The 25,351-nt window shown below is 32.1% G+C and overlaps 4 protein-coding genes across 4 annotated transcripts; 2 read left to right on the forward strand and 2 right to left on the reverse strand.

Annotated features, from left to right (window-relative positions):
* The first annotated feature begins 2,169 nt into the window (after window positions 1-2,169).
* Window positions 2,170-8,099, forward strand: LOC106711962 (probable tubulin polyglutamylase ttll-15). Its single transcript, XM_045680951.1, has 7 exons — window positions 2,170-2,358; window positions 3,622-4,379; window positions 4,957-5,119; window positions 5,387-5,473; window positions 5,930-6,153; window positions 7,004-7,220; window positions 7,978-8,099. Exons 1-7 carry the CDS (start codon window positions 2,335-2,337, stop codon window positions 8,086-8,088), a joined length of 1,584 nt encoding a protein of 527 aa, XP_045536907.1. The 5' UTR covers window positions 2,170-2,334; the 3' UTR covers window positions 8,089-8,099.
* Window positions 8,100-8,164: 65 nt separating this feature from the next.
* On the reverse strand, window positions 8,165-10,570 carry LOC106711964 (integrator complex subunit 11). The gene has a single exon (XM_014504396.2). The coding sequence runs from the start codon at window positions 10,255-10,257 to the stop codon at window positions 8,470-8,472; it is 1,788 nt and encodes a 595-aa protein (XP_014359882.1). The 5' UTR covers window positions 10,258-10,570; the 3' UTR covers window positions 8,165-8,469.
* Window positions 10,571-11,302: 732 nt separating this feature from the next.
* Window positions 11,303-15,838, forward strand: LOC106711968 (GDP-mannose 4,6 dehydratase). Its single transcript, XM_014504400.2, has 6 exons — window positions 11,303-11,637; window positions 11,935-12,129; window positions 14,073-14,313; window positions 14,435-14,667; window positions 14,947-15,162; window positions 15,583-15,838. Exons 1-6 carry the CDS (start codon window positions 11,569-11,571, stop codon window positions 15,712-15,714), a joined length of 1,086 nt encoding a protein of 361 aa, XP_014359886.1. The 5' UTR covers window positions 11,303-11,568; the 3' UTR covers window positions 15,715-15,838.
* Window positions 15,839-17,567: 1,729 nt separating this feature from the next.
* On the reverse strand, window positions 17,568-24,982 carry LOC106711993 (signal transducer and activator of transcription B). The gene is made up of 8 exons (XM_014504429.2): window positions 24,796-24,982; window positions 24,060-24,161; window positions 23,603-23,698; window positions 22,820-23,038; window positions 19,962-22,638; window positions 19,418-19,570; window positions 18,906-19,055; window positions 17,568-18,362 (listed from the first exon to the last, which is right to left on the reverse strand). Exons 1-8 carry the CDS (start codon window positions 24,868-24,870, stop codon window positions 18,175-18,177), a joined length of 3,660 nt encoding a protein of 1,219 aa, XP_014359915.2. The 5' UTR covers window positions 24,871-24,982; the 3' UTR covers window positions 17,568-18,174.
* Between the last annotated feature and the right edge of the window lie 369 nt (window positions 24,983-25,351).

Raw genomic sequence — 25,351 nt, forward strand, 5'->3', positions numbered from 1 at the left:
CGAACTTGCCGCATCCCATTGTCTACGCCACATTATCTGCGCCTGTTTACACTGACAATGCCTCAATACACACTCTATTACTATCGCTTAATTAAATTAGTGTTGCCACTTTCATTTCGTTCGTTTTTAGTTGCAGGTTGAAAGAGATCTAACAGTATTTTAATACAAGGCTTTATTGTTAGTAAACTATAGTAAATGCCTTTGACATAAAAGACGTTTAGATTTAGAAAACCACCATCAGAAGGTATAGCAAATAAAGCGTGAAAGTATTCATAACGTTTTGGACAAAATATGTACTAAATAGATTTGTAATTTTTTATTCCCAGCGGACGGAGTCGCGGGTAAAAGCTAGTACAAAATATTTAGTATTATACCTAAATAGTGTGTATCAAGAATGTCACTCGCAATAGCAGTCGATTGCGGTTAACACAAACATCTGTTGGAACAGAAACTATGCAGTGGTAGAGCATTCTATCGGCATGCCAGATTGACTCTGAGTATACCTAAATGTCAACTCAAGTACAGACTATAACATAAAAAGTAATAAAGTATCCTTTTTCATTTGAGATTTGATTTAAGAATTTTAACAGTAGTACACGCCAGCAACTGGATGTGATTCTGCATTTCTGTTGACGAGTGTGCGTCCAGGCCTAATTTTAGTCCCCTATCCCTTCCCTTTTCTTATAAGGAAAGTATGGGAAGAAGTGGATATGACGGAGGATGTATAAGAAGGGGAATAATTCTCTTTCTGTGAGTCCCTGTGTTCTCAATCGATTAAAGGTAGGCAGAAGACGTAACTGCAAACGTCGTATTTCAACGAATTCAAGTGGCCGTTAGCTCTTTTTCCACTTTATACAAGACGAATCGTTTATAATGAAAAGCCATCGTTAACTTCATGTAATGTATTATAAGACAGAAATAGATGATATTGTAAGCTTGTGAAATTAATAATAACATTTTAACAAGTAGCACTTGTTAATAAATTTTCATTTATCATAGTTATTTTCACTTTTCAAGTCTGTAAGATCAACATTCAGAAGTATCTTTGAGAAAGGTGAGTGGGCGAAGTGTAATAAAATGGTCTCGAATTTTCCTTCGAAAATCGAAAACTTTTTTAAGTAAACGTTTTCATGAAAGTGATGCTAAAAATAAGTTTAATAATTCAGTAAAGAAATCATAGATTAAACTTATTTTCTATCGAGTTGGAGTTATATTTTACAAACAATATTATAATAATTAAAATAGTCTTATAAAGGGGCTAACGGTCGCCCGGGACTCCGTCCGCGAAGTATTAAAAAAAAACCTTTAAGAGTAACCTTTTTACAGTGGTAGATCCCGCAACAATATTTGTTGGGTGCACGAATAGGCAGAAGACGGGCGTGAAGTGGAAGCAATTCTGCGTTTCGTCTGACGAGTGTAGTCCCGGTGGCCTAATTTTAGTCCTCTTTACCTTCCCATCCTTTTCCTAGGAAGAAGGGGAAGTGGATTTTGCGGAAGAGAGGACGCAAAGGAAGGGGAAATATTCTCTTTCTATGCGTCCCCTTCTCCGTTGATTAAAGGTAGGCAACGCGTCTGCATTTGCGGATGTCTATGGGCAACAGTTGCCTCGCTATTTCGGCGAATTCAGGTGGCTGTTTGCTCGTTTGCCACTTTTTGATATTAAAAAAAAACCTATGTATTCTTCCAGACTATGTTCCGCATCTGTGCCAAATTTCATCAAGATCCACTTAGCCTTCATCCAACTAAACTTTCGCATTTATAATACAAGTAAGATAATCTCGTATATATACTTAAGAAAAAAAATATTTATTTTTTATAAACACAGCTTGTGTTACCGAACCATACGTGAACCATATTCAAGACAATAGTCAAATGATGGGATTCAAACCAACAACCGAACTTATTACAGTTTAGATTTTCAATTGAAGTAAGCTTTACTTATTACCATTTATAGTTTTAGTGTCTATTTTCACTAGCCGCGCAGAACAGCCATTATTATAGTACATACATTAGTTAAGTGAAATTCCACTGGCCATAACTGTCTCGCGCGACTAGTCGCTCAATGAAAATAGCCACTTATAGCAATCAAACCAGCTTAGCGGTACAGCCTACTTAACATCAACTGATGTGACCTTACGCCGGTATGCCGACTGTGTACTAAGTTTTTAGAAAGTGTACCACGTCTCTCTCACACATTATGAACATGTTTGTTGTCTCTCTTCAACCCCATACGAAGTCAAATCAGTGTTACTTGAGAACATCTGATGCGCGTATTGTTTTTCGCAAAATTAAAAATAAAACAATACTATTGGCGGTTTAAAGTGTCTATGAAATATGGATCGAGAGACGGACGAAATGGTATGTTTTGATAATTTTAATTATGGCTTGTTATATTGAATTTTATTATGGACTTGAAGTGAAATTTTAGTTTAAAAGATTATTATTATTATTATTTATTTATTTATTTATTTACAATACAATAAAAACGATAAAATAGAACTATGTCCCACAAAGTTATATAAAATAATTTTATTTTATTTATTTTATAAGATGATTTATTAAATTTCATACTTATCAATGCTAAAATCTTATATAAGTTTCCCATGAAATTTTAATAAGATATATTTATTTATACATATTTCATATTTATTATATAACGAGCTGTCGCCTGCGACTCCGTCCGCGCGGAATTAAAAAATTGTATATCTTCTTCCGGACTATGTTCTACATCTGTACCAAATATTATCTAGATCCGTACCGGAGATACCTTCAAACATACATACATCCATCTAAACATTCACATCTATATATATAAAAGAAAGTCGTGTTAGTTACACTATTTATAACTCAAGAACGGCTGAATCGATTTGACTGAAAATTAGTGGGCAGGTAGCTTAGAACCAGGAAACGGACATAGGATAATTTTTACCCCGTTTTCTATTTTTTATTCCGCGCGGACGGAGTCGCGGGTAAAAGCTAGTTTATAATATTAGTAAGATATTATAACAAGATATTAGTGCTAATTACTAAAATAAAAATAGTATTTACATATATGTACATTAACTTATTTCGTCCAAAGAATGTTATGAATTACAAAATCTCTAAAAATTTTAACCCATGATAATGCATTTATTACTCTATAAAAATAACTGTGATTTAATATTGATATCGAATCTTATCTTTAGACCAAAGATTACAACACATTAAACATTTTTTTAGACTATAATTAGGTTAACAGACTAATGTTCCGAATTAATTATTAGTATAATTAATTATATTTTGTGATTATCAAGAGTTAAAAATGCTGCGTCTAGTATATTTTAAGTTTTAAACAGGTATTTACACAATCAAGACATCCAAAATAAACTCGTCTTTTCTTTCGTTAGCCTATCTGATAATGTAAATTTTCATGTTAAGAGACTTCTGTCTTTTACACTTATTAAATTAACTTTAAATGTACACATTACTTTGTGATTGACAAAATATATTGTTCCCTATTCGTTACTTTTTTCCATTTGCCAATAAAATACATTAGTTAATTATATATTAATAATAACATATTATATTTAACATACTATATTTATCGAGGAAGAAAATAATAAATTTCTTATTTATTTATAGGACACATCTCAAACATATGAAAAGGAAAAAAATAACAACGAAAATAATAAAGAGACAGATTTCATTCATGGATTAGGTCGACATAAATATAATGAAGGAAATTGTAACGTATATTTATTTTTATCTATTATAGCAGTTTCCCTAGGGCTGATTATACCAAATATAAAATTAGATAATTCTAAAATATCGACCAAAGAATATAAAACAGACAGACGGAAGTACTGCGTATATTCTGCCTACAACGATGTGGAGAATAAAAATGGATTATTAAAGCACGTCCATTTGGTTCTTGAAAGAATAGGTTATGAGAAAAGTTCTAACACAACTCCATGGAGTCTTCTATGGTCGCACGATTACCCTTTCCGAGTACTGTATCCTAATTTACATAGATTAAAGCCAAATCAGATGGTCAATCACTTTCCCGGTACAGGATTTATAACTAATAAAGTTGATTTGGCAACATCGAATTCTAAATACATACCAAAAGCGTTCAAATTACCCGCCAATAAAAATGAGTTTCTTAAATACGCATCAATGAATAAAAATGCATTGTTTTTGGAGAAACATAATCAGCACAGAGGAGTATTTCTAAAGAATGTGAGCGAAATAGACTTGTCAAGTGGAGAAAGTTTCGTGCAGGAGTACGTGCAAAAACCGTTCTTAGTGGACGGACATAAGTTTGACATTGGCGTGTATGTTGTTCTTACATCTGTTAATCCTCTAAGAGTTTATTACTACAAAGGTGATGTATTATTCAGGTAAATATGTATAGTTTTCTCTTTTTATACGTACTACTTGCACACAATAACATGTGATAGGATACTGATGAAGTCAGAGTAGCTAATGCATCTAACCGTATAAACATAGCCATTTGCCCTCTGAATCTTACTTAATCTATGTTTTTCCAACTTTTGTTAAATCATTTGTACAAAAAAGTAATTTCCAACTTAGTTACCTAAATAAACTCTCCTATTAATAAATTAAGGTAAGTTTTAATTAAGATTAGTTTTAATGAAATTCAAAAATAGAAATTAAGAAAATCTGAAACAACCTTTTCTGTAATTTATTAAAAAAACTAACGTAGAAAAAAATAATATTTTTTCTTTTTAAGCAAAGAATTATTTTTTGATAGGTACCGCTAATTTTGTGGAACAGAACGACCACAATGACAGAAATGACTACAAAATTATTATTAACTAATGGATGTCGGGTCGACCGGACGATTCCTGCTTAAATAGGTTTCATTCTTATCCAGGTTGAACTGTATACTTGCCAGATATCAACTATAATATTACAAATCGTTACTTTCTGCGACAATGAAATTCTTTGTTTTAGATACTGTCCAGCAAAGTACTATCCATTTGATCCCAAAGTGTTAGACAAGTATGTAGTAGGCGATGACTACCTTCCAACGTGGGAGGTGCCATCTCTTACACATCCCTACTCCGCTCTAGGGTTTACTATGAAGGAAGCCTTCGATACCTACGTCAGATCTAAGGTAATAAACAATGAGTAGCTTTATCGACCTTGTTACATTTACAAGTAAAAAAATAATCTAAAATTAATACCTGATGACTGGATTTGATTCCTTTCATTTGACTAAAGTTAATTTTTTAATGTTTACCTTGCTTTAAATTTACCCTCAGAAGGGTCAAGATGGTACTTATACCTTCAAGATGGTTATTAACCTAACCGCTACTATAATTAAGAGAAATTTCTTTTTTATTTCGCTGGTGTATTAATTGATTATCAATAAATATGTTAGGGTAAAGATCCGGCAATAATGTGGGACGAAGTGGAGAAAGCGATATCTGAAGTATTTCTCAACAAAGAACATCACATCATTGAGGCAGTGAGTTTATGTCTTATTTATTTGTACTTTGTTCTTAATGGAATGATTCTATTAATATATTTTATTTTAATTATTTTAATACTCTCTTATCTTCATTATTATCACATCTTACTTAATCGCACCTGAATATATTTGATTCTTTTTATAAGTTACTAGCTTTTACCCGCGACTTCGTCCGCGCGGAATAAAAAAAATGCACACAAGGTAAAAAGGTTCCTATGTCCGTCTCCTAGTTCTAAGCTACCTCCCCATCAATTTTCAGCTAAATCAGTTCGACCGATCTTGAGTTATAAATAGTGTAACTAACATATAGTGTGACTTTCTTTTATATATACCTATATAGATTTCAATGTTTATTTTTTTGCATCCACTAGTTCTTTTATCTTCTATAGTTAACCTTCAAAAAATAAATTAAAAGACCCAATTAATTCTCTTTTTTTATGTTTTTTCTGACAGCTAAAGAACTATCCATCAGGAGACAACTTTTTTGAGATGATGCGCTTTGATTTAGTCGTAGACGAGGATCTAAAAGTGTATCTTCTAGAAGCTAATATGTCACCTAACCTTAGCTCTGCTCATTACCCGCCAAATCAGCTGCTGTACGAACAAGTATTGTATAATCTTTTCTCTTTGGTTGGTGTTGCCAGTTACATGAATGGGCGTGAAAATACAGATTTAAGGTAAAATATCTTTATTCATTATTTATTTACATATTATATGTATATTAATTATATTTTACTGCATTACATTGTGAATATTCATAAACCGGACATATGCTCAGTCAATCTGTAGTTCTATTAATATGCTGATTAATTTTCGCGATGATTCTTATGTCATAATTTTTTTAAGACTGTTGTTAATTATTATAATTATAAATTGTATGCATACGACATGTCATTCACACAGATGACTGTTAAATTATTGTCATACAATAGTTATAAGGATTGTTTTTTTTTTCAATACCAACAAAAGCCGTCGAATTATACAATTATACAATAGCTAGCAGATAGTTGTACAAGTTGCTCAATATTTAATAGTTGGGGTTAGGCGTATGTTTCACAGATACGAATCCCTTAGTAAGTAATACCCAAACATCATGTAATGTAAGCATCTGTCGTTAAAAGTTTTATAGTTTCACTAGGAACTAGTGATCCTAGATATTTGTACGAAAGATTTATTTTTAAAAATAGCGTTTATTTCGAGTGATCCGTTGGGCCGATAGGTCAATCGATCAATCCGGAATTATTTGTCCTATTAGTTAAATTGATTGTATGGATTTGATCTGCTCATTGGGAATTATACGAATATTCCCATTTGTCCGAACGGCACAACGGCAAACATCTTTACTTCCTTCGTAACGAATAGTTAAATGTAGGAAACTAGAAAACTTACAATTGCCAAAAAGGGACTGGTAAATTTTAATAAAACATTGAGCAAATGAGATAACGTTACTCAATAAAATTATTCTTTGCTAGTAAATTACGAAAAAGATCTAATATCCCAAATAAACCTATGTTGTACTATTTTTAGGGAACAGTCTCAAGCAGAAAACATGGTGTCAGCACAGAAAAATATAGCGGTGTGGAGTGACGAATGCAGTACAAAATGCAGAGATCGTTGTGAAATTTCACCAGTCTGTGGTCTATGCAGGCCTTGTCTTGGCGGTAAATTGAGAAAGAGTTTGCTCAAAGCTCACAAAGAGTTCTTACATAAGGGTGACTTCAAAAGATTGTTTCCTCCTGAAATGGTAAAATTCTTATCCTAAATATTTTTGTTTTGATAACGGCTACTTCTAGTGTTTTCTTTAGTTTAAAACAAGTAAAATTGCCAAGACAAATCACACAACAAATTGACAGTATCGATATATGCCTATCAACGTATGTTATTATTTCTTAACAGTTATAAGTAAATGATTTCGCATTAAAAACTTGTGTAGTAACGATTCTTATCAGTAACCCACCCACAACGTGTAGACGCCTTATCAAATATTTACTTAACAAGTATATGGCGAACAGTTTATGTTCAGGGCAACAAATTATCGCCGAAAAGGCACCTGATATACGACTGCTCAATTCGATGAGTAATGAGATAAATAATTAATTTCTAACCAAGACAATTTTGCGATGTTAATTTATGTTTATTTTTCTTTTTAATCTTTCGATTTTAAAGTCGTTTTTTAATTGAAATTCTTGTTTTATGAATGCCAGAGATTTTAAGTGTAAATATAATTTAAAGTAAAAAAGATTACTGCGTCCCCCCATTAAAATACATCTCTCCTTGCTTATAAGAAAAGGATTAGAAGGGAGAGGGAACAAAAATTAGGCTTCCGGCACGTACATCAGACGAAACGCGGAATTGGTTTCACTCTGCGCCTGTCTACTGTGTGGTCGTGGTATATCACAGGTGGAGTCTGCACATTCGTGCAACAGATGTTGGTCTACCGGTTATTTATAGTCTTAACTTAGTAGGTAGAAAGGTGTATTATTTCATAACTATTATTTCAGGTACAAAAACAATTGCCAACAGAGCAACTTACAGGCTTGAATAAAATGAATCAACAGCAGTATTTGTGGTATCAAGGAAAATGTAATATTGACATCACATGGTGTAAATAAAATATATTTGTAAAACAAGTTATTTATTAAAAGTAAAATTTATTTATAAAATTTAAAACAAAGTTTTCTTATTCTACATTCAGGAGTCTCTAGATATTTTGCAAGATCATCATCGCCAAAACACTGACAACAAAACTTATTGCCATCCCTATAATTAAAAAAAAACAAAGATAATGGTATGATTTTGTTTTGGTGTTTCGGCCTTGGAAACTCATGGTAACTGGCATTTACTCACATGTACATACATACATTTTTTATATAAAGAATACGACAGATAAAATATCTGATAAGAATGTGGTACAAGGCTGTAGTATTACATCATTAGGTTGGTTTGGAGACCGCTGGTGTTAACTTCTGGTATTCAACTGAGTGTGAGCTTTGTCATTGTGCCATAGACTGAAGAAGTCCTAATATATAACTCCCCAAATCCTCATCCTGACTGGTCCATGAAACATATATATTCTTTGTATTGTCATTATCACCTTCAAACTTAATGAGAACAGATTCTACTGATATGTTACCATCAGATATTGTGATGGACCATCCTTGTAATTTTTCTTCAAGTAATGCTTTAAGTTTCTCAGCAGTTTTGACAGCTGGACCGCTATCTTCAAAACGGACTGTGCTTGTGAAACGAATTACGTGTCTATTAATGCCAATTTCATTACAAACTTCATCAATGTCTAGGAATGAAAGTCTGTTATCCTTTACACATAAGATGCCATGAACTATTCTACGTCTTTTTGGATCTGGGGGCTGTGCGTTGTATCTCACAGATTCAGCTTTAAGTAGTCTTAAGGAGACATCAATAGGTATCTTTGTAGGGGTACTAATTGTACTTGTCTCACCATTAGCAGGCATGTAACAATTGATCTTAAATTCTTTTTCAATTTTATCCTTTAAGAACTCCATTTTTTGAGCTTCTCCATGTACTAGCAACACATTTTTAGGCTCACAATATTGTATTAATTGCATTATACCCTTTGCATCAGCATGTGCTGAGAATGACATATATTCTACAGCCATTTTAACATCAACAACCTGACGATTCTCAAATTCTACTTTTTTCGCTCCATTAAGAATTTTGTGACCAACAGTACCTTGCACACAAAAGCCAGGCATTATCAACATGTTCTGCTCATAAGGTGCCCATTTTTTGAATATGTTCAAAGACAAACCGGCATGTAACATTCCTGGGGTGGCAAAAACAACCATAGCTCCGGGATTGTCTATGTAAGATTTATCAAAAGGTTTTATATGTTTGAAATCAAACATATTTCTTTGTACAAAAGTCTTCCTAATCTTTTGGTTGGTCCATGTTATAAACATTTTGTAGTAATTGTTTGCTTTTTCAGTTAGACCTAAGGCAAAGTACACAGGGTATTTCAAATTCATTCTCTCCCAATATGTTTCCAGTAGAATACACAATTCTTGTGCTCTACCTAAAGCAAACACTGGTATCAACACTTTGCCTCCTTTTTCAACACATTCATGTACCTTTTTAAGGAAATCTCGTTCACGGCAGCGTTTCGAGTCTCGGATGGTTGTTGCATATGTTGATTCTGTTATCATTAAGTCAGGTCTACATTTATCTATCCAAGCAGCACCGAGATGTCTGTCCGGTGTCATATTATAGTCACCAGTGTATACAACCGATTGGTTGCCAACTCTCACCCAAAACATAGCAGCACCTAACACATGGCCAGCATAATATGCTTTTATCTCCAACTCATTGTCTACCATCACAGATTGATGCAATGTGACAGCAGTAACTTTCTTTATGCAATCTTTAATCATTTGTGATGTAAAAAAATTTGATTCTCCCTTCCTCTCTACGATAAGTTTCCTCATATCTTCTAGCAATATTGGAGCTATAGCTTTTGTAGGATGGGTCATGTAAATTGGTCCAGTATATCCAACCATTTCGGACATGTAAGGTAATGCGCCACAATGGTCCAAATGAAAATGTGATATTATAACACAATCTATTTGACTTGTAATCGGACCCTCAGGAACAATGTAGGAAAAATCCGGAAATCTACGTTCATCATTATATCCCATGTGCATGCCACAGTCTAACATAATATTTTTACCGCCCATTGAGAGAAGAATGCAACTGCGTCCTACATCCTGACCAGCTCCTAAGGGAGTGATTTTTATATCAGGCATGTTGATGAAGTTCTTATTTGCACTTAGTTAATTTTTTTTATCACGATCTTTGAATTACTTCCTATGGCGTAATCATTAAATTAAACACCTTTGTAATATACCTTATCGCACATCTATACTTTGAAACTACTATAAACTTTTGAGTAATGAATCGTTCTTTACATGGTATTGTTTAAAATAGAATAATTAAATAAACAATATCTGCGTCACTTGTAATTACACAGCCAAACGAGTTTACCCGAGTTTGGAACCAAATTCTCTTAATTTCTTGTCCTTCATTATCAGTACAGCACGCAGCTCAGAGTTTATAAATCATGACATTGACAAAATCAAAGAGTGTAAGGTAAGTATGAACAAATACATCAGTTTATTCGTGACATATTCTTTGACATTTAAAAAAACGATTTCATACCGATAGTGATGTAGATCAAAATATTGATATTGATACATCAAAACAAGAAATTTCTCCTTTAAATTCTGATTGATGCCTGTTAATAACTTTAATTTTTGTTTTGTTTGATAATTCTATGCTCAATGCAAAAAAGATAAGGATTTACAGATTACAAAAATTTATCACCTTTCGCTATAAAACAGACGAGTCATCATCATAAATTTCACGAATTTGTATCAAAGTCGATGTAATTTTAATTTGCAATTTTTTTATTTATTTATATTAAACAGGGTACAAAATACAAAGTTACAATAAAAGTGTCTTTAAACCCATCGTGGGTTTGTCCAGACACTTTGATACTACGCTATGAAATGTAACAGAAGGAAAGTTCAACATTTAAAAAACTTCAATTATTGAAAACTTTTAGTTCAAAAAATCTTTTAATAACACACATAAAAAAACAGTCGAATTGATAACCTCCATCTTTTTGAAGTCGGCTAAAAGGAGATATGTAATTTTTAATACCTCTTAAGGTTCCTCGAAAAATCGATTGAATTGAAATTTTGTTTTTTGACGCGACTCAATGTTTGTCAATGACAAGTTGACAAGTGATGACACAAGAGACAAGAATATTTTTATTTGTTTATTGACTTGGTTCATTTCAATTCATTGTTGCTTTAAATTAAATGAAATTGTAAATTGATATGAAAATTTTCTAATAAACATTACTGTATTCGTCATTGGTTTTACGCGAAGTAAATTTAACACCTTTGTATTATAATTTGAAGTGTAGTTCAAACAAGTAGTTAATTTGGTGATAAGCTTATCAATGTATTACCGGCTTTTCCGGCGCGAGACGTGGTTTTATTGGGTTTGAGAATTTAAAAAAATATTTATTATTTATCCAAAAACGAAATACTATGTCGGGCGAAAGTTCCAATTCTAATGGTGATAGAAAAATAGCACTAATTACAGGAATAACAGGACAGGTACGTAAGTTTTCGATAGTTATTATGAACAATTAAAAATTTACAGTGTATTATAAACGTGTACGAATTTTTAAGAATAACTGGCTGTACAAAAAAAAACCTTATCAATACTAATACTCTATAGTGTAATGAACCGAAAAGTTCGATTCATTTAAATTTGAAAAAAAAAATTAATGTATTGTTCTAAGATACGATACATTTCTGACAATTATAATTACGTTTCTATTTATTAATTCGTTAAGCATCTTAAGTATTTATTTTTTTTGGGACAATATGTTTATCACAATATTTTTTTAGGATGGTTCCTATTTAGCTGAATTTTTAATTGAAAAAGGATATGAAGTGCATGGGATATTAAGGCGTTCTTCATCATTTAACACTGGCCGCATACAGCATTTGTATGGTCAGCCAGCATGTCATACTGGTGGGAAGATGCACCTACATTATGGTGACCTTACTGACACTACCTGCCTAATTAGCATTATATCTAAGGTAAGTTAAACATGCAATAAACTTGTAACATTCGTAACAGCTTCTCTATGCAGTAAACTGTATGAAAATATACTCAAATTTATTACAACTACGCTTATGAAAGCTTATAGCTTTCTTCTAAATTCCAATAGAGCTGGCAATATTCAGATTTGAAAAGTTGAACTCTTTAATAAATAAAAACAAAGTTGAACTCATGTAATTTTTCTGTAAAATTAAAATTGATGTTATAACTTATAGAGTCAAATTTATGTACAAAGATGGTGATAGAGTGGTGATATATTTAGTAGTTAGTTAGTTAGTAGTAGGGGCTCAGTTCTCCGCAACTCCACGACAAGCGCGTATTTTGCATGAAGGCAGGCTGTGGGTTACTCCAGCCAGCCCAGCTTGCCAAAGAACCCCAGCATATATTTAGTATTATAATTATTAATCAAATAAATATAGCTACAATGCTTATTCCAAGACTGTATGTCTAAGTAATGCATCTGCAGTTCCTCTGGTGTGATGTCCATGCTATAGTATATTGTGGTTAGTTTAATTAAATAAATATTCCAGGTCCTGTTTAAAGTCTTAAAAGTTAACACTAATAAATGTTAAATTTATCATATAAGAGAGAAGAAAAAGTATGACGTTCCAAACTTAATACCCGCGCAAATAATTACAAAATGGCGCCCTCATAACTAAATTTTATGCTCTCATTGTGATAATATGTTTAGTATTGTGTAGTGTTAGTGACTTTGTTTATCTTTTTTATACATTGATACATCTGGCTTCAGTTACACACGAACATGATCAGTTGTTTTTACGTTATATGAGCCGAGTTATGAATTCCATTGAAAAGGAAATGTAATAGTAATGGACTCATATATGGTTAACGCCGATTCATCAACTAAGCGACACACCGCCCCACCTCACGATCCCCGCAACATGCACTCGTAGTGAAATTGTGAGACGTCATCTTCGCGAAAAAAATCATATTTGTTGCGGATAAATTTATCCCGCTCCATCGGCGACGTCGAAGCGGCGCCATGTGAAAGCCGTGGCGAGGTGTTGCCGGGTGGACGAGGAGTGAAAGAATGCGCGTTAACCTTTAGTGTCAAATAAAATACGCGCTAACAACTGAGTTATGGATTATTTAAGCTCTTCAATAAACTTTTCGCTTTATTTATTGGATAGATAAAAATATCGCTTATTAACATAAATCTAATAATTTTTGTATTATTCAGAAGTTGGTGATACTTACGCCCTTTGTTAAATTATTCCTTTTCGATGGTTGATTATTTTTTTTATTTTTGTAATTAACCGGTATTCTAAATTGCTATTAGATTTATCGTGTTAACTATCGATAAGATTATCTTTAAACATTTGAAACGATTAGTAATCTTTTAGTTTAAAAAAGAAACCTTTTAATGAAGGTTCAAATAATACGATAGCCATCTGTATTTCAGATTATATAAACTAATTCAGGTCACCAAATATCTTATTTAGTTCTTCAATTCGTGTCTACTTATTCAAGGTTTTAACGCGTTTTTTTGTTTAGTAAATACTCTTCAACAAATGCTCTACTTACGACACTATTCTTTCCCGTTGTTACAACAATGTTATCTTACACACGTTTGAACACGTTTCCATTTGAATTTCTAAACATGTTTATTTATTTTCTATTATCACCCGAAACGCGTTCGGTTATGTTTCTTCAACCTATTTCAATCCTACTTCTTACTAAAATTGGATATGCGAAATGTATGGATGAATATTTGTACTTCATAATTGATTATAGACTGTATAGGCTACCTTTTATCCCTGAAACTTGTACGGTACCCGTAGGATATGTTTCTTTTTGTTTTTATATAAGGCAACAGCGGGATACTCTTTCTTTCTACGTTCACAAAGTCGCATTAAGCAGATAGTAAAAAAATTATCGTATATGAATAAATTAATTCCAGACACGTCCGAAGGAAATTTACAATCTGGGAGCTCAATCACACGTCAAAGTATCGTTTGAACTGAGCGAGTATACAGCACAAGTGGATGCACTTGGTACTTTAAGGTTGTTAGAGGCGGTCCGCGTGGTCGGCTTAGAGAAAGAGACCAAGATTTATCAAGCTTCGACATCTGAACTGTACGGGAAGGTCGTTGAAGTGCCTCAGAATGAGAAAACTCCGTTCTATCCAAGGTCACCGTATGGTAAGTTTTAACTGCCCACACATTCGTCAACGAAATTTGTCATAATATTGCTCATAAACTGTGTCCCTTAGTATAACTATGATAGGAGATCTCCACGTAGTAGTTTAACACTAATTTCTAGCATGTGCGAAGCTCTACGGCTATTGGATAGTAGTGAACTACCGCGAGGCGTACGGCATGTTCGCCTGCAACGGTGTCCTCTTCAACCATGAGAGTCCACGGCGAGGCGAGAACTTTGTGACCAGAAAGATAACACGAGGCGTCGCTAAGATCACACTAGGTCTTATGTCCTGTTTGGAATTAGGTAACTTGGATAGTAAACGCGATTGGGGACACGCGAAGGATTATGTAGAGGTAAGGTTATTAATTTTTAATGAGATGTTTTTTTTTATTTCACTGTATTTATTTAGTGAAGGAGAGTAAATCGGAAATGTTTATGATGATGGCTGGCATTAAACATGTTATTTTTTTTATAATACAAGATGGCAAGCGAGTAAGCGACGCCAAAACTTGCTCAAAAAGCAATGTGGCTCTACCTCTACCCATAGTCATCCTAAATTAATACTTTTTTCGCCTTTCTATAATATTTTTTATATATTATATTAGCGAAATAATTAATAAATATGAATTTAGGCGATGTGGCTGATGCTGCAACAAGATCAGCCTGAAGACTTCGTGGTAGCGACAGGGGAGGCGCACAGCGTACGTGAGTTTGTTGAAGCTGCGTTTGCGCACGTTGGTCGCGCGGTGCAGTGGCGGGGGGAGGGCGTACACGAGACAGGACACGACGCAAACACCGGGGATATACTCGTTAGGGTCAACCCGAAGTACTTCAGGCCTACTGAAGTTGTGAGTAAATTCAAAACCAGTAACGACGTCGAAGGATTATCTTTCTAATATTATAAATGCAAAAGTTTAGATGTATGAATGGATGGATGGACGTTTATTACAAGGTATCTCCAGAACGGGTTAACTGATCTCGATGAAATTTGGTACAGATGTAGAACATAATCTGTAAGAATACATAGGCTACTTATTATGTTTTTTCAATTCCGCGCGGAAGGAGTCACGGGCGACCATTAGTTACAAATAAAATTGAGCATAATGTGAGTGAGACAAGGTTTAATTTTACTTTTCACGTCTTTACTCCTTATGCAAAATTAATTTAATAAATTTTCTTTGTTTACTCAATATATAAAATTATTTTTACTTATAATTCTTGTAATCTGATTATTTATCAATGTTGTCTTAATCAGTGCGTAATTTCAGGATCTTCTGCTGGGAGATTCGAGTAAAGCTAAAGAGAAGTTAGGTTGGTCTCCCAAGGTGACCTTCCAGCAGCTCGTTAAGGACATGATGGACGCAGACCTGGAGCTGATGAAGAAGAATCCGGAAGCTTAATGTATGGATTGTAGAAGATTTAATTTATAGAAGTCAGCACTTAAGTTGGCACGTCGAACGGTGTAGAACTAAGTATACCGACGTGCCAAATTAAATCCTGAGTACTATAAAAAAAGTATTACTGAAAGAATTTTATTAATTAATTTTTTTTTAAGTTTAAAAATTATTCCTATACATTTTGGCATTAGGCAAAGTTGGCTTATCGTCTTTTATAAATAATAGTAATAAGCCCAAAGAAAATAAAATTTGCTTATTAATATGTATACAAAATATTATTTATAAGGTATTTTTTTATTATGATAACCTTTATTGTAAGTATGAATAGTAATTTGTTTGTTAGCACAAAATATATTTATATTTTATCAATAAAGTATTAAATATAATTCGATTATGAATTTTTAGGTTATAAATTCACCACATTTTTTTTATTTGCACCAGTGTGCTTAAAATAAGATATAAATATATGCATTTTTATTTAGGTATTTTTTAATATGGTCAGTATACAGGGCCGGCTTTAGGTTAGGGCGCGGTTGGGACACCGCCCAGGGCGCTGGTCAGAAAGGGGCGTCACAGTTCTACAAATTACAGTCTCACATAACTATATTAAACATCCCAAAAGCATGATAAAAAAGATGGCGACGTATAATTCTCGTGTTAATACATTGAGTGCCATCGACTAGCTTTAAAGTAATTTGTAAAAATCATAACGGTACTAAAAATATTGGTTATGTCATCAACCTGCCCTTTTTTTCTACAAAGTCTTAAAGTCAAGTCCTTTCTTATGTATATTTTTCGTACAATGTATACATATATCTTCAGTGTAGCAATATGTACTACTGCGGCAGTGGAAACCCATGGTTATAATTCAAATTGTGAGTACTAGAACTACGTTTTTATATAGTTTTAGTACAGCAGAACTTGGATAAGCGAGATTCATGGTCCGGACCGTCTACTTCCTTAAGCGAGAACTTCGAGTTAAAACCTCTATGAGCGAGAGAAATATAGCTGTCCCCTAGTCTCTCGCATATCCAGGTTCGACTGCATATTGTGAAATATTTGTCTAAGTATATATTTATTGATTATAATGTAATTTAAATCCATATTTTAAGTAATATAATTATTATAAAATATTAAGTATTTACTAATTTTGTTGTTTTTTTTTACTTTATTTGTTGATGAACATTCCTTTAAAATGTATTTCTTTTCAACTATGCCATCTTTAAGTTATTTACTTATGCATTATAAATTTGTAATGTAATAAATTTTTAATTATAAAAATACTTTATTTTTTTTACTGAAAAAGTCCTTTGATACAAATTAAACTAAAATAAAAATATTAAAAATAAAAGTCTAGAGTAAAATTTGAATTATATTTATTTACATCTATAATACAATATAAAATATATTTCAACGACACAGATAAATTTTGCGATTACTCGAAGCGCGTTCGCATTATCGAAACATTAACATGTTTCTGCAGTGGAAACGCACGGTGACACGTAATACGACATTTAAAACACATTGAATAAAAATTATTAAAAACTTTGAGGTACATAACACTTCAATGTATTTCTAAATTATTAAATAAAACATTAGCATTTAAATTATAATAAAAAAAATTATAATATGGCATGATAGATAATTAAAGTTTTAGAATTTAGAATAATAGAGATTTAATCCTAAAAGAAAATATTTAAAATTATAAAATGTTCATAAATTTTTGTTGAAAGCAATAAATTTTAATAAAAATATTTCATTATTTTACTGGTCATTGGATCTCATTTAGTTAATGTCATACTTATGTTGAAAAAAAAAAAAACTGTTGCCATACCAACAAAGAGTCAGTAGTGAAAACCCAGATTAAATCGAACCAGCGAAAAGTTTACACAAATAATAGACAACACAAATACCTTATTTTGTACTTTTAAGGTCCTTTACATTTATTATTTTTTTAAACTTGAAGAAACTTCGGAAAACTCCATATAAATTCTACATACAAAATTAAAGCTCAGTTTTTGTATTGGAAATCTATATTTAAGTATATATCATTTGTCGTCAAACCTGGACAAGCGAGAGTCCAAGTGACAGCAATTTTTCTCTCAAACCTGAATGTATCGCTTAAAGAGTTTGTTGGGACCGGATAGACTCTCGCTTAAAGAAGTTTCTCGCGTATGCAAGTTAACTGTTATATTTTTGAGGTAGTTTTAACTTAATTTTAAAGCACAAGCGGTTGTCTAACCTTGAAATTCTACTCTGTGAGATTTGCACATACACTTTTTTTAATTCTCTATGAAAAACCAGACACAAAATGTATCTAGCAATTGTATACGACAGTTGAATTCTAAATTACAAAACACAAAACCTCTGTTGAATTCATGTTAATTGGAAGCATGATTTTAAGTCACAACTGACTTAGTTTTTTTTTTGGCTCTAAATTACATTGGAATTGTAAAGAAATCTTTAAGACAATATGTTTTTCTTCAGATCTATTTTCTGACGTAAAACACCACCTAATATGAACTCGGGGTTGACAATGATAGCTCCTCTACGTTTCAGTGAGGGCCAGAGAGCTTTGTCTTCGATTGTAGATACACAGACCCATTGCGACCCTCCTTCTTTCCAAGTCCCTCCGGAACATTCAACTATCACTAAAACATTAATACTGATAAATGTAACCAAATTACTATTATCCTATTCAATCTGTCAAAAGAAAATGATAATTTTTATTAACTGAGAAAACTGACTTTTGCTTAGTATAGATGTCAGCATGACAGGTGTCAAGAGTGACAGTAACGCTAAATATACCACAGATATACAAAAAAAACACACGTTATATATAAAGTACTCTGTGAACTGTATACATAGTACCGACTTCCATCTTTCACTCAAAAAATTAAAAAAAAAATTTTTTTTTAAGATAGTTCACAAAACATGTGTTTTTTCCAGACGTACTTGCATTCCGGCATAATCAAAAAACAAAACATTTTTAATTTTGATTAAAAAATCTCGAGAATGTAAAAAATTTTTTTCAGATGACAACCGACTCTTGGCGTCGTCGTTACCAACTTAGATCTATAAATTTTAATCCCTATTGACATGTCACGATTACGACAGTGCAAATTTCTCTAATGATCTTCAATTCGACAAAAAATGACATTTTACGAAAAAAAAAAAAAAAAAACTAGACTTACATTTCATTTCATTAGCTTGTGGCTCGACATTAGGCGTGGAGGTGATGTTGTAGCCCTTGAGGAAGTTCCTCTTGCCTGTCAGCGTACGCGCTAACTCGAAGTCGAATCGAGTTTCTCTCGGTTCGTCTTTCAGTAGGTACAGCCAAGGGTCTGAAGTTATGTTAAATTACTTTGTATGGCAAGGAGACTATGTATGGACAGGCTATAAGTCGTGATATTTTGTGCTTATTTGATTTCCGCCATTTTCTCGCTAATGGTAGATGTATAACAGGTGCTTTTAAGTCGGAACGAAGCAAAAACTGTTATTTGTAAGCAATAACCTAACCATTATTAGATAACAGTTAATGAAGTACAATAATAAATTGAATCGCTCTATATTCAATTTTTAAAATTTGAAACAAACATATTAAAATGTTAATTAAAATTACTTTAGATAAGTAAAAATGGTTCAAGATCGATTATTGAATTAAGAAGTTAGTTTGATATATACTCTGGTATCATACAAAACTTACCCACAATCATATTAGCATCACGACAAGCTTGAATCCAAGTCTTGCCTACAATAGGTTTGCCCAACCCGACCGCACACAACAATTTGAAAGTCCTTTTTAATTCCACCGTCACAACTACAGTGCAAGAATTTACATCCGTCACTATAACTGCATCTAGAAAATATCATTTAAATCAGTATAAAATAAGATATATGAAAACACTAGTTGTCGTCTGCGACTCCGTTCGCGCGGAATTATAAAAAAACTTAATAAGTAGTCTATGTGTTTTTCCAGACTATGTTCTACATCTGTGTCAAATTTCATCAAGATCCGTTGACCTATTCTGGAGATACATTCTAACATCCATCCATCCATCCATCTGAACATTCGCATTTATAATATCAGTATGATGGAGTAAATAATAATAAAAAAATGAGTATTTAGTAACAAAGAGTACTACAATCAAGCTATTTAGGTGCCCGGAGTTTAAGAAACCATAGAAATTAAGGTCAAAAACTATGAAAATTTTAAAAATGAATTCAAAAGAAAATAAAAAATGACTTACTTAGTTTTTCCAATAGATTATACAAGATCTTGATGTCTGGATGTGAAAATGCTGTGAACAACACTTTGTGATTTATATTTTTCAAAGCAGTTCTTCGTAATGATCTCCTCTCTGAACTGGCTTCAGATTTATTTATATTTGTAGTGACATCCTCTTTTAAAGATGACTTAACACTTCTGGGAGAACTTGATCTTGATTCATCTGATAATCTATATATGATACTTTTTTCTCTTTCATAGTGAGACAATACTTCATTTTGTACTTTCTTATTACTTCTCGTTTTCCTTTTCCTTTCTTCTTTCTTTGTATTACTCATTTCTGTTTCTATTTCTTTCTTTATTTTTTGTCGTTTACTTCTCCTTACTTCTTTTTCAGGTGATTCATCTTGTTTTTCTTCGTAAGTACGTTTTCCTTTGTCTTTTATTATGCAAACTTTAATAATATCCTTCTTAGGTTTACTTTTATTGTCTTCTTTTCGCTTTATTCTAGCACTTCCTTGTCTGGTTGTATCAGTTTTTAAAGTATCTGGAATTTCTTCTTGTTTTGTTGAATCTAAATTAATACTTTCCTTTTTTTTAGATTTAGTTTTTTTACCTTCATTATTTGAAGGTTTTGTATCAGTTCTGCTTTTCTTTGAATTCAGATCTTTAGGATTTACAAGACTTTTATCATTTATTTGTGGAGCACTTGTTTCTACTTTTTCTGATTTTACTAGATCTTGCTTTGTTTGCGCTGATTTTGTACTTTCGTTTTGATTTAATTTTTTCTTTTCTTCCATGTTTTTTGTATTTTTTATTCGGGATATATTAGCTTCGATAATTTCTTTGTCAACAATTTCGTCCGGTTCTCCAAAAATTTTAGGCGCAAGTATATTTTTAAAAGTATTTTTAATTTCGGTACTATTTTTTTCTACTTTAGCTGTTGGTTTCCTTTTTCGAGTAATCGTTCTCGAAGGTAGACTTTCTAACTCAAATTTCTTAGTCAAATCTAGTTTAGTGTTTTTAATTCTTTTGCGTTTGTGGAACAATATAGGTGTAGATTGTTCAGACATATTATCTTCTGAGTCACTAAACGATTCCATAACGAGTGGTTTTGAATTAAATGTTATACTTTTAACGATTTCTTGACTATTGGGTGGTTCTGTTATCATGAATGTAAGATTTTTTTGAGATTTATCAGGAGTACTTTCTACGTCAGAACTACTAAGACTGCTTGTACTTTTTTGTTTTGTTAGTCTTAGTTCATTGTCGACATCCATTTCTTCATTTTGATTATCTTTAACAAACTTGTCACCTTTTGATGACAGATTCTCTGTATTTATTTCTCTCTGAGTACATAAATCATTAAGTACATCTTGGGTCGCTGAATAAAACTTTTCTTCATCGTCATCACAAATGTTTGAATTTCTAATGGATGTATTTAAAAAGTTATTAGTCATTTCTTTTCTTTTTATACTTTTAACGGACTGAAATGGAACTTTAAATGGACTTTTTTCTTCTGTAGTAGCAACTGGTATCACCTGGGTAGGTAAATCTTCGAAACTAGATTCATTGGGATTTATTAATTTATCAACTTCATTTTGATTATCCACCACTTCAACAACTTGAGTGAGCATATCTTCGAAATTCAAATTTTCTGATGTTTGAACTTTTAAATTATCTGTTTCACTGGTTTTATTTTCATTTTGTGTATTTATTTCTGACTTTTTCAAAGTATTTGAATTGGAAGATCCCGTATTTTGGTTACTAACATTAACTTTGTCATTATGGTCAAACAAATCATCTTCGCAATCAGTACTATCTTCATCTATGTCCTGATTTTTATTAGAAGTATTCCTATTACTGGTGTCTCCAGAGGTAGATGGATTATTTTGAATTATGTAGGGAATTTTTTGTGTAAGTAACATATCAACATCATCACAATCAGTAGATCCTTCAGATTTATTCTCACCTTCTTCTACAAATTTATTTTCCGTATCAATATTTCCTTCTATTGACTTTTCACTATTTAAAATCGGAAGATTTTCTTTATCATCTACTGTTTCTGCAAATAACAATGGCTGAGATGCAAAGTCCTCCTCTAATGGTTCCATATCAACTTCCTGAAAGAGAATTTCTTCATCTGATATACTTAATCTAGCCTTAGATGTTTCTTCTGTATCATTTGATACATTTTCTGTATTATTTGGTTTACCCTTTGTTTCCTTTTCAGTGACAATATTTAACTGTTGTGTATCTGCGTTGTATATACTATTATTATTTTCTTTGTTTTCAACATACATGTCTATTTCTATATCAGTTCTTGTATTACTGTTTGTTTTTAATATTAATTTATTGGATGGCAAGGAATTCTTGTCGCACAATTGTGTCTCAGCAGAATATAAATCATCAGGATCTTCATTTATAGTAGAAGGAAAAGGAATTTGTGTTTCCATTTCATGAATATTTTCCTCTACTTCTGCTGTTTTTATATGAGCTGGAACATCAGTATCTGATTCATCTAGATTCATGTCAATGGAAATAGATTTTTTTGAAGAATTCCAATAGATATTGTCAATTTGCTTACTTCCTATTGGTTGTATGGCAATCGTTTTGCCAAATGATTTTATGTATTTCTGGGAAGGACTTTTAAACACTTCATAATTTTTAGACTGTGATGGAGCAACAAAGGAGTCATCCTGCAAAAATAATGTAAATATTATTTACCTTACAATCCAAAAAAAAAAAAAATACCGTTTGGCTCATTGTGGTTGTATGCTTTTTATTTTTTTTAATAAGTGCGTGTTTTTTGGAAAAACAAATCAATTACGTATTTTTACTTGAAATATATTTAAAAAAAATTTGAATTAATATACATACTTTGTCACTGGCATCTGGAGATTCAGGTATTATAGTATTTGGAAAATTTATTAATTTTGATGCATGTTTATTAATAATTGGTGTGTCTGGAATATCCAAAGCTTGAGTCATTGGTAAATCAGTTTCATCCTCGAGCAACCTAAACACACCGAAAATTTGTCCAAATTGTACTGTATCACCATTTTTCAGTGGATGTGCTATATACGGCTGTAGAGTTTTCTAAAAAAAAAAAAACACAATGACAAAAGGACTATACAGAAATTCATAAACTTCTGTGATTTCTATTATAATATCGGAGGGTTTTTATGTAATACTAGCTTTTACCCGCAACTCCGTCCGCGCGGAATAAAAAATAGAAAACGGGTTAAAAATTATCCTATGTCCTTTTCCTGGTTCTAAGCTACCTGCCCACCAATTTTCAGTCAAATCGATTCAGCCGTTCTTGAGTTATAAATAGTGTAACTAACACGACTTTCTTTTATATATATAGATAGATTGAGGAAAAATAATAATATTTCGTAAACATGATGTCAAAAATCAATTAATTTTTTTTTAATCTGTTTGATGCCGCATGATCGCGTTTATTCCGGGCAATCTATGGAATAGCTGGCCTAATTTTGATGGGACATTGACGGGAAGGTAGCTGATAGATGCGGGCATATTTAGAACAGATTCCTTTTTTTTTTCCTGCGCCCACAAAGTCACGGACGGGTGACAACTAATACTAAAAACAAACTGTATAAAATTATAAGAAAATAATTTAATTTAAAGAAAATAACTTACTTCAAGTAATTTAGTTTTGTTTGCTGAACCCAAATCCATTATCATATATTCCTTTGAATTTAAAATGTTTATAACTGCATGTTGTCTGGAAACTGACTATATTCAAAATTAAAAAACAATAAAAAAAATAGTATCATTTTTTTTTAGTTTATTTACTACCTGTTACCTATAGTTATGAATGCATTTCTTATTTTTATTGCTGAATTTTTTTTTTGAGTTGATTCTAATAAAACACAAAGTACAAGCAAGAGCCACTGTCTAATCCTGAAGGACAACTTGCTTAACCAAGAAACTGAAGTAAGCAGTAATCCACCATAAATAAGAAAATATTGCATTCCTTTAGATCACATGTAAAAATAATTTGCTTGGCAAGTTCCCTTTTGAACAAAATAATTGTAATTGTATGAAATGTGTTGAATTTTAAAAATTTGTATTGACATCATGGTATTGTACTTACATTCAAGTTTAAGACAATGTCACAAGTTTCCGGATCTCTCCCTATTTTATTTGGGCCTTTTTTTATTGGATACTTTGTTCCACATATGCCCAAGAATCCAATCTGAGAACAAAAGTGGTTCATTATTTAAAAAAATTATCAGGAATAATGCTTAATTTTTTAACTATTATTTAAGACTAACATATTTACACTTTAAAGTATATAATATTTACATCCTATTTATAGCTTAAAAACTGAAATTATATTTTAAAAAAAAACACTACTGGGGTTGATAAACATATTTTTTCTACAATATTTAAAAACATAACAGCATCTTCTTTTTATATCAAAAGGTTGCAAACAAGCAAACGGCCAAATAGATTCGCCGATGCGTTGCCTACCTTTAATGAACAGAGAAGAGGACGCACAGAAAGAGGATAATATTTCCCCTTCCTATGCGTCCCCACTTCCGCCAAATCCACTTCCCCTTCCCATGCTTTCCTAATAAGAAAAGGGTGGCAAGGGTAAGAGTATTAAAAGTAGGCGTCCGGCACCAAACTCGCAAGAAGGAACGCGGAATTGCTTCCACTTCAAGACTGTCTTCTGTGTGGTCGTGGTATTTCACCGGTCGGCCCGGCCCATTCGTGCACCGAACAAAAACAGTTGTTGCGGGATCTCAACTATTACAATTTCAATTTATTTTCTTGTAAATAAGTAATATATTTAATATACTTCAAATTTTAAATAATATTTGTACCTGTTCAGGAAATATTCTTTCTTGAGTATTTTCACATAATTCTTGTGTACATTCAATCCTCTGTGTACACTCCATTGTGCATTTATTTTGAAAGTAAGCTTAGATATTATTATTAAAACATTATTTTTAAAAAGTGTCGTAAATAATACACCGTAGTAGAGAATATAAACTCTAAACAACACGATAAACAAACCGTAGCTATATACCATAGATTACCAGTGACAGTAGAGATGTTGACATGCCTGTGCCATAGACAAATTATATTTATTTGTTTGGAGATGTAACCATACTGCTAAAAACTCTTTTGATATTATAAGAGAATTAAAATTTTTGTTTACTGTGTGATTCAATGCCTTTAATAACCGTAAAAAGTTAAATATAACCAATAAAAACATTTACTTGACTTTACCTAAAACTTTCATAGAATTCGTGGAAATACAAAATGATCATTTGAAATAACAGGTTTGAAACCTGTGCTTCTCTGCCCTCCTGTCGATAAATAGATCACTTTGATAGGAAATTCTATCTGGTGGCAGGTTTTTGGAATGTTAGAATG

The sequence above is a fragment of the Papilio machaon genome, chromosome 14 (genome assembly GCF_912999745.1).
Source record: "Papilio machaon chromosome 14, ilPapMach1.1, whole genome shotgun sequence".
Classification (NCBI taxonomy): Eukaryota; Metazoa; Arthropoda; class Insecta; order Lepidoptera; family Papilionidae; genus Papilio; species Papilio machaon.